Source organism: Octopus bimaculoides, chromosome 12, assembly GCF_001194135.2.
Source record: "Octopus bimaculoides isolate UCB-OBI-ISO-001 chromosome 12, ASM119413v2, whole genome shotgun sequence".
Classification (NCBI taxonomy): domain Eukaryota; kingdom Metazoa; phylum Mollusca; class Cephalopoda; order Octopoda; family Octopodidae; genus Octopus; species Octopus bimaculoides.
This window is the reverse complement of record NC_068992.1, coordinates 56,063,039-56,072,550: the sequence shown is the minus strand read 5'-3', so window position 1 is coordinate 56,072,550 and position 9,512 is coordinate 56,063,039. Positions and strand designations below refer to the sequence as shown.

General features: G+C 38.8%; 1 protein-coding gene across 1 annotated transcript in view; it reads right to left on the bottom strand.

The window, feature by feature from the left end:
- Nucleotides 1–3,056: 3,056 nt before the first annotated feature.
- LOC106870131 (tubulin polyglutamylase complex subunit 2) overlaps nt 3,057–9,512 on the bottom strand; it is a 13,482-nt gene continuing 7,026 nt past the window's right edge. Inside the window, exons 5-9 of the mRNA XM_014916123.1 lie at nt 9,135–9,236; nt 8,546–8,697; nt 7,292–7,437; nt 4,172–4,231; nt 3,057–3,465 (exon numbers count right to left, since the gene is read on the bottom strand). Coding sequence (XP_014771609.1) covers nt 3,396–3,465; nt 4,172–4,231; nt 7,292–7,437; nt 8,546–8,697; nt 9,135–9,236 — 530 coding nt within the window. The 3' untranslated portion in view covers nt 3,057–3,395. The remainder of the gene's footprint in view (nt 3,466–4,171; nt 4,232–7,291; nt 7,438–8,545; nt 8,698–9,134; nt 9,237–9,512) is intronic.

Genomic DNA, 9,512 nt, shown 5'->3' with positions numbered 1-9,512 from the left:
CTACTTATCAAAGAAAACCTTTGCAAATTATCCACAGATTCTTCACCGAGCCGCAAACTTCACTGATTGTTGGCTTCCTGACTTTTCCTGTTGGTGTTCGGTTGCAGTCACTTCCTTGCATCTACTTGCTCCATTCAGTTCTCATTAGTTACTTGAATGGTTTGTTGATACCGATGTCCAGAGGTTGAATTTGTCTTGTCAGGCCACCAGTAATAACTGCCAATTGGGTTTCTGACCTTTCTGCCAACTTTTTTGTTCCATCAGTTTTATGTGCCCTAAACTGATCTAACACTGGCATAGATGGCTTCTTAAAAAGGTTCCCAGGTCTCTTACTCCAAAGCTTCATACCATCTTGATACATCCGGTCCTTTGCATGAACATGCACAAGAGCTCCTTCTGGTAGCTTCTCCTTTGGAAGTGTCTTCCTTTTGAAAATGAGCATGAGTGGCAACTGGGTACCATCAGCACAGTTGTGCAACGAGTCTTCTTATGCCCTCTTGTCTCGATGGCTAGTGTTTTGGTCCCTTTTTGATTCACCGTTTTGTTGGAAGGAGCATCAAAGTTAAGTGGAACTTCGTCCATATTTGCTGTGTGGCAAAGTTCAAAGTTGGTATTCTTGGATAAATTAATGATATAAGAATGAAACTTAATCTTTTCTTCATAAGCATCAGGCATCTTCTGAGCAAGCTTGGTTCTAGTCCTTAGACTCAAACCATTCCTCTTCATAATACAGAAGCAGCAGATAGGCAGGTCTTCAGAAACAGTTGTTTCGTCTGTCTCTTGTCTTTCCTCTTTGCTCTTTTTTATCTCCTGAGCAATTCTTCTTCTTTGACCGATGAGGATCTTTGTCAAAACAAATGCACCAGTTTGCCTTTGGCTTTCGACCCAGTGTTTGAGTTTTTCCTCCAGATTTTGCCACCTTGCCTTTTTGCCTTGTGCTGCTCTCTTCATCCTTGGCATCTGTACAAGTTCATCTTTGTGCTTTCTCCACAGTCCAGTCATGGCAGCTGTAGGAGGAGGCCCAAACTGTCTTGCTTCAGCTTTATTTCCATTCCCTTCTGCAAACTGTATCATTTTCAATTTGAAATTTGCTGAATATGTTATGCACTTTTTATTCTTGGACATTTTTGCTCTAATAGAAAACAAAAACCTACAAAGAGTAATGCACAATCAATTTAAGTAACAGTTGACAATAGTTAAGATTGTGTCTCAATCGAATTTCCATATTTGGTCATGCTACATTCATGCCTGTTTCAGTGTGAGCTGCATTGCCATATATGGCTATTGAGCATGCTTGCTGTCTCTGATAGGTTGTATGACCTCTATATGCAGCCTGGGTTTTTTAAAAAGTGTTAATGTTTTCACTTGCATGTTCGCTCACAATTTTAAATACAATGTAGTTTTGTGTTAATATAAAAATATTTGTTTAGCAGTCTCGATGAGCATGAGTAAGTACTGTTTGGCAGACAGTTATCATTCATGATGGCTGCTTTATGTGCATGCCATTGCTTGACAAATGGATAGTGACTCACCCAATAGGACATCGCAACCCGTCGGGTGTTGGCCTGAAGCTTGTGATGTTGTAAGTCATGGATATTTGAGGTTCGAGGATTTAAGTAATTTATTCATATCTATAATACTATCATGTCGTGTATAAGAAGCTCCCATATTTTTTTAACCTAATTTTTGACAAAAAAGGGTCCCTTATACACGTTAAAATCTCTCTCTTGTGTCATGGTATATTCATGCCTTTGACAAATCATGACTTGTTCCTCCTCCAGTTATTTCTTTCTCGCTCTGCACGTTCAATCTCTTCTTCATCCAGTTGAATGTCTTCATTCTCTGCCTTCCTCTCGCTCTCCCTCCCACCAGCTCAGCCTCCACCATGTAACGCTCCATTCCATCATCTTCTCTGAGAAAATGACCAACAAATCTCCACTGTCTCTCTCTCTGCTAGTATCCATCGACTGTCTCTTCACTTTCATCCTCTTCAACACTTCCACATTCGTCACCCTCTGCACCCACCAGATTCTAAGCATTTTTCTGTAAAACCACATTTCTGCAGCTTTGAGTCTCTTCTCCATGACTTTGCTTATTGTCCAAGACTCACATCCATACATTAGCACCGACCAGATGTAGCACTTCAATAGTCTTTTCTTGACTTCCAGTCCATTTCTCTTTGCACAAAAAATGCTCCTCATATCCATAAAAGTCTTCTTTGCTAATCCAACTCTGCCCTTGATGTCCATATCTGACCTTCCATCTGATGTTATCTAACTTCCCAGATATATGAAACTGTCCTCCTGCTCTATCCCAGTTCCATTCACCGTCAAGCAGTATGTGGGTACCGGTGCTTTCCTGGCACAGACCATTGGGAGGGTTTTCTGGCAGTCAATCATCAATCCAAGCTTTCCACTCTCCTCAGTCACGATATTAATCGATTCCTGAAGCTTCTCTTCTGTGTCCGCAAACAAAGCCAGATTGTTTGCGGACCTCAGGTTGTTGTAATTCCTTTCCTTCCGTTGTAGCCCTGCAATTGTCGTGATCTTGCTTAGGGCTTTCTCACGATACACATTAAAATAAGGTAATCAATAAAATAAAGGAGTTCTTATCTAGAATAAGATGGAAACCATTTTACCATGATTGAAGTCCATTATTGTTGCATTTGTCAAACATCATTCATAAAACTGACAATTTTGACATAGCTTGCCCAGTCTTCTACTTATCAGATGTCGGCAGCAAATGGAGCATAAATTGTCAGTGTATGCTTAAATACTATTTAAACTTTTGCAGTTCATTGCTTAAGAGTAAAAGGTAAAAATTAAAACTTTTGCATTTTATTTAATAAATGTGGTTACTCTAATTTTTAATAAATCTTTGTTGCAATATATCAACAGAATGTAAAACTAAGTAAATTAGTTGACAGCTTTTGCATTTTATAAATTTTATTTATATTCAATGTTGGCTTAAATATAATTTGTATCAAATTGTTTGAATTTTATTTATATTCTTTTCCCAAATGTGTAAAGAGAAAAAAAAAAAGATAAAGTCTCCAGGAAAATAAAATCATTGTTTCAATTTATTTATTGACTTCTGTTTTTTTTTTCTTTTTTTAAACATTGTATTCTTCCCAGAAGCAACCAGACAATGGTGTGTTGCTCCTGTCTCTATTTCAGTGTTAAATCTCTCGTCTGATGTAGCACCAATTACATGTCCCTCCATCCGCTCAACTAGTTGTGATTTGATAGAAATAAAAACTGGAAATATTTGAGATCTGATCCACCAACCCATCATGGAATTCCTAACTTCAAACAGGAATCAACTCCAACCATGACAATGAGCAGCTCATGCCAGCACGAAAACCAGGTTTCAAATAATTTTTGAAGATTATTCATTTATTTGTTTCCTTTTAAAGTATTATTTTGATTTATAGGAACAAGTCTTGGGTTGACCAAGCCAGTTTGTCTGTGGGGGGATAAAAAAAAGAAAAGAAATATAAAACTGAAGTTTAAGTAAACTTCATTTTAACTCTTTAGCATTTAGATTACTCTATCGAAGTATATCCACACATACTTATTCACTTTATCCTCGTCGTTTAACATCTTTCCATGCTGGCATGGATTTTTTTCTCCATGGTAACTGTAGTGAATCTGCCTTTAGAAGTTAAAATATGTTACATATTTTAACTAGCCTAAAGTTCACTTATGCCTAAACACTACTTGGTGCTGATACTGTTGAATTTCTCCCAACCAATGGGGAAACAGTCAATGTTGTTGACTGTATTTTTAAAGCCACAGCTTTAAGTCTATCCAGAATTACCTCTCTTTGTTATTTCTCATTGATAATGGCTAATGAACTAGAAACACTGTGTCTGAATCCAATAAAGGGCAATACTTGGTAGATATGGTATTTTTACACCTTTTACCATAAGATAGAATTTTTTTTTCCTCCACAGTAACAGCAGTGAATTTGCCTTTGGAAGTTAAAATATGTCACAAATTTGCTTATGCCTAATCACTGCTTGGCACTGGTACTGCTGAATTTCTCCTGATCTAGGGGTCCAATAGCACAGCTCGGTCAAAGTTTTAGTCAAAGCTGCAGCTTTAAATCTACCTATACATGCACACACTCTCTCTCTCAGTGGAACAAAGCAAAAGGTAACAAAGAATACCTGTTCTGAACTGGCCTCTTTTTTAACATTTGATTGATTTGTTGAGCTGCAGGCGGTTTTCTGTAAAGAAATGTTTGTTAAATTTTTAATCATTTATTTACATACCTTTATTTCAATAACAGCATATTTTGTAATGGCTTAACACAAGCACAAGTTTCTAATAGGAAACAGAAAGACACAAACAATGGTTGCCAGATATTAACATAATCTTAAATATTGATGGATATTTTGTATACGAAAAGAAAATATGATTCTACTAAGTAGATTGTCAGCATTGGATGCAAGCATAGCTGTGTGGTTGATAAGTTTGCTTCCTGATCACATGGTTTTCGGTTCAATCCTACTGCATGGCACTTGAGCAATTTGTCATTCTTCATTTATATTTTCAATTAATTGAAATTCAAGGGTTGTCTCCTCTACATTTTTTGTCCACAATTAGTCATTCCTTTACCTGTGTTATATTTTGAAGGGTTGTTTCCCCTACATTTCTTGAAAAGAATTGTCATTAATACTAATTTTTTTTTTTAATTAATTAGATTCCTGGTACCCTACATAGAATCTGTCAGTGTCCACTTCATGCAGTAGGTACCCCGTGAATAGTCCCCCACCAGTTATTTTTGCTTTTTAATACTTTACAGTATATAGACATATTACTTTGAAGGCATGTGGCTTGATAGTGTAGGTACTGGCCTCAAAATTGTAAGGTCAAGGGTTCAATTTCCAGATGAGGTGGTGCAGTGTGCTCTTAACCCTTTCATTACCAACCTGGCCACAGCCGGCTGAAAAAGTTTTTGGCTCAGATGACCGGCCTGGCCAAACAAACCCATTCATATTTAAATGTGAATTTCAGCACAAATCTCATTAGTACATTCGTGAAGACATGTGATTTCACTTTGTAAATAGTCGAGTTACAGTTTCCGACAGTGATCGACATGATATCTGAGTTCTGCAAATTTTGGGAGATTTTTTTTCCACATTTTTGCTTTGGCGATTTTTTTTAAAACTTTTAAAATGGAAAACTGTTTCAAGCTATCAAGCAGTGATTCTGAATTTGAGGGCTTTTCAATGAAAGATATGGAGAAATCAAACAAATGTAAGCTTGTAAGTTTGTTTGAAGCAATTACTATGGAAACAAACTGTTACACAGAAAGTAAACAAACCGAGGAAAAAACAGCTTGTGGTTTATGTGTATTTATCTGTAATTACAGTCACTTTGAGTCAAAAGTTTCGCAATAGAATTGATTAATAACCTTTTCTTCAATTGCATTCCAGAAATCATATTAATATGTTGATAAATAAAAAAGTTACAGTTGTTTAATGAAACCAGTCTAAATTTGTCCAGTGTGCAAATAATTCTGCCAGCTCACTGCCTTTCTGTGACCATTAGGATAAGTAGCAGACGAGTGCTTTAGTTAAATTAATTTACTATTAGTCTGTCCAACTTTGTGCTAATTAAAGAACTTGTTATAATTAGCACAGTTTTGTATGCAGTGTTTGGTGGATTGCAGTTTTCACTTCAAATGAGTCAACCTAACACATTTTATTTCAATTTCCTACCACCATCTCTGAAGGGAAGTGATCAGCTGATCTGATGGCCAACAGATGCAGTGAAGGCTAGGTTTGGCAGTGAGAAATCGGTCAGAGAACATTTAGTGGTCAGTGACATGGGTAGGTGATGATATTTGATATTAAACTGGTGCAGACAGGTTGTGAATAAAAATATTTTAGTTAGTCTATGCAAAACATCAGTGTCGATGTGTAGGGTGAGTTTAACAAGCAAGAAGATTTGACTGAATTGAATTCACTGAGGTACATAACATCAAGCAGCGATGAATAAGGACAAATATCCTCAATAAAGAACAATAATAAGCTGAACACCTGATGGTGGTCAGTAAGTGTTAATAAAACCCTGGATGGGGTAAAGATAACTAGACACAAGCTGGGAGAGCATGAGATGTCTTGGAACAACTGTTTTGGTGTCATTGATTCAATGCTGATTTATTTGGCATTAAATGCTTTAAAGTTTGTGTTTTCTCCCTCCTGTAAATACAACACTGGACATATTTAAAATTCCCCATGTGTCTCAGTGATGTTCCACTAACATCCACATGTCAATCCAGTTCACAAAAAAAATTAAAAGGAGAGGTGACAACATGCACCCCTGCCAACATGCAACACCATGCTGAAAGGTTTCAACTTGGCACCATTTACCCAAACATCTGGACATTCTTACGGGATTTCACAGCAAGCAGAAGTTGCCTATTAATCCCAAACTCCAGCAAAACCCTCCACAGCAGGCCCTGTGGTACAGAGCACACTGGGAAGACTTTCTTGAGAGGATTGATGTCTCAGCCTTCACAACGCTAATTCTCATCCCTGTCTTGCAACACTCGATAGTAGACCCGTTCAATGTCTGCTGAAGGTCACCTAGTGAGGAGACAAGGAGCAAAATGTCATCTACAAATACCAACCAATAATCTTATACCCACTGATTGCAATACTACTTCCAAAACAGCTGCACATGTCAATCCAGTTCATAAGCGTTATGTCAAACAGAGGTGATAACATGCACCCCTGCCAAAGTCCAACACCACGTTGAAAGGTTTCAGCCTAGCGCCATTTACCGAAGTGGGGGAGGCACTTGGCTTAGTGGTTAGGGTGTTGGACTCATGATCGCAAGATTGTAGTTTCGATTACTGAACTTGGGCAACATGTGTTCTTGAGCAAAACGTGAATTGCTTCAATTCACGTTGCTCCAGCCCACTCAGCTGGCAAAAATGAGTCCCAGTACTTACTTTTTTAAATTAGGTGCTTGTTTTATCTTTTGCTGAACCACTAAGTTATGGGGGAGATAAACAAACCAACACTGATGTCAAGCAGTGGAGAGGGAGCAAACACAAACACACATATATGATGAGCTTCTACACAGTTTCTATCTACCAAATTCACTCACAAGGTATTGGTTGGCCCAGGGCTATAGTAGAAGACACTTGCCCAAGGTGCCATGCAGTGGGACTGAACCTGGAACCATGTGGTTGGGAAGCAAACTTTTTAACCACATAGCCATGCTTAGACGTTTTTTTTCTTTTTCTTAGATAAGTTTTTAATTAAAAGACTTACTTTTTTTCATTCTTTCCTTTGAAAACTTTGGAGACGTCCAATTGGTTTGGTGTTACCGAGAGAGAATCCTTCAAATCATGTTCATAAGTTCTTCCACGGGAAACATCAGTTTGAATACGGCTAGGAGCATATATGTTAAACCATTGCTGTTAGTGAACAGTTGTAAATAGATTAGTAATGAAAATCAAAACATGACAGCTTCATACAAAACAAAATAGCTTCATTAAATCCATTTATGAAATGCAGGATAAAATATTTTTTAATTCTAATAAAGTTTTTCCTAACAATGGCCATATTGATGTTTTGCAAACAACTTGTACACGCAGGTGCTTCCAGTCGAGAGCTTTGCATACCGGAAGCCAGCAAGTGTATGGGGTCATCAGGAGAGAATGCACCCCGTTTCGGGGCCTACCTCTCGATGCCATAGCAACCACTTTCACACCATCTCGCCCGGTTTTGGGTGTCCTCCTTTTCCAAATCAACCCTCCTCCTCCACCTGTCCCCTTCCACCTTTTCCTCGTTCTACCTTGCTTTCACGCTCCATTTACCACAGATGCAATCACCCTCCTCAGAACATGCTCTTCATCTCTCCTCACCGCATGCCCATATCACCTCACTCCATTCGCCCTTGCCAACCATTCCACCGTTTCCTCCAACCCCAGCATTCCCATCACATCCTCAGTCCCCCTCTTATCAAACAGCTTCACCCCCACATATTTCTCTCACCATTGCTCTCTCAGTCCTTTCCAAATTTGCTATTTCTCTCTCCCTCAGATACTATGTCTCACTCCCATACAGCATTGCAGCTCTCACACAACTATAATAGACCCTTCTGAAAGAAGATTCTATAAAACTTTTAAGCATCGAATGGCTGTGGGGGTCCAAAATGGTCCATAGATAAAAAACGGTCCCCACCGTCGCTTGACAACTGATGCTGGTGTTTACATCCCCGTAACTTAGCGGTTCGGCAAAAAGAGACTGATAGAATAAGTACTAGGCTTACAAAGAATAAGTCCTGGGGTCGATTAGCTTGGCCACAGTCAAATGACTGAAACAAGTAAAAGAGTAACCTCTGGCATAAAGCAACTAGCTGTAATGCCAAGGTTGACTTGGCCATTTATCTTTTCGGTGATTGAATGAACATTGGGGTCGATATAATCGACTAACAACATTCCAACACCCACCCACCCCGCCACCTAAAATTGCTGGCATTGTGCCAAAATTTGAAACTGTAAATTAGAACAAAGTTTGTACCTTTGCCTGCATCGATAAGCCAATGTCTGTGAAGATGTACTGCCATTGGGGCAGACCAAGATGCAGCAACATCAAACGATAATAAGTTGTGAAAGTTGCCACTAAGAAATGCCATCTGAGAGACCGATCGAGGAACCAGATTTCACTGCAACCTGCAAGAAGAGATCTTGTTGGCTTTTATGACGAGATAATGATGGTGTTGTTGTTGTTGGTGGTAGGTTGTAGTGAGAATAGTAAATGGTGATGAAAATGGTATTGATGGTTGTGGTGATAATGTTGATGGTACTGAGGGTGGTGGCGGTGGTGGTGAGAATGGTATGGGTAGTTGGTAGTGGTGATGATGATGTTGGCATTGTGGAAGGAGGTGGTGGCATTGATGGTGGTGGTGTTGAGAATGGTACAGGTCGCTGGTAGTGGTGATGATAATGATGACGATAATGAAGAAGATGATGATGATGATGATGATGCATTCTGATAACTCAAATGAGTAAATAAAAGATAAGCGACAAATCACAATCAGAAACTAAACTGACCTTCACTTTTCACTTCAGTTACATCAAGATGTCTAAATGTTAATTAAGGGCCTTACCTGAATGCGAATTACGGTAAACCAGACACACCTTACCAAGTCCAGCACAGGGATCCAACTCAAATATTCGATAGGAGGAGGTAAAAGATGGTTTCTTTAAACCTAAGAAAATAAAAGCAAGAAGTCAATGAGATCTCCAAAGAAGAGGAAATTGTCAAGGATGTGTTTTAACATGATCGTTTAATCATACACCATAGTGGTTGTGGTGATGGTGGTGGCAGACAGCAGTGATGGTGGTGGTGGTGGTGGTGGAGGTAGTGTTTAGTCTTATCTGTTTCAGTCATTAGACGGTGGCCATGCTGGAGCACCGCATGGTACTTATTTTATCAGACTGTTTTGCTGAACTGCTAAGTTATGGGGATATGAACACACCAGTTG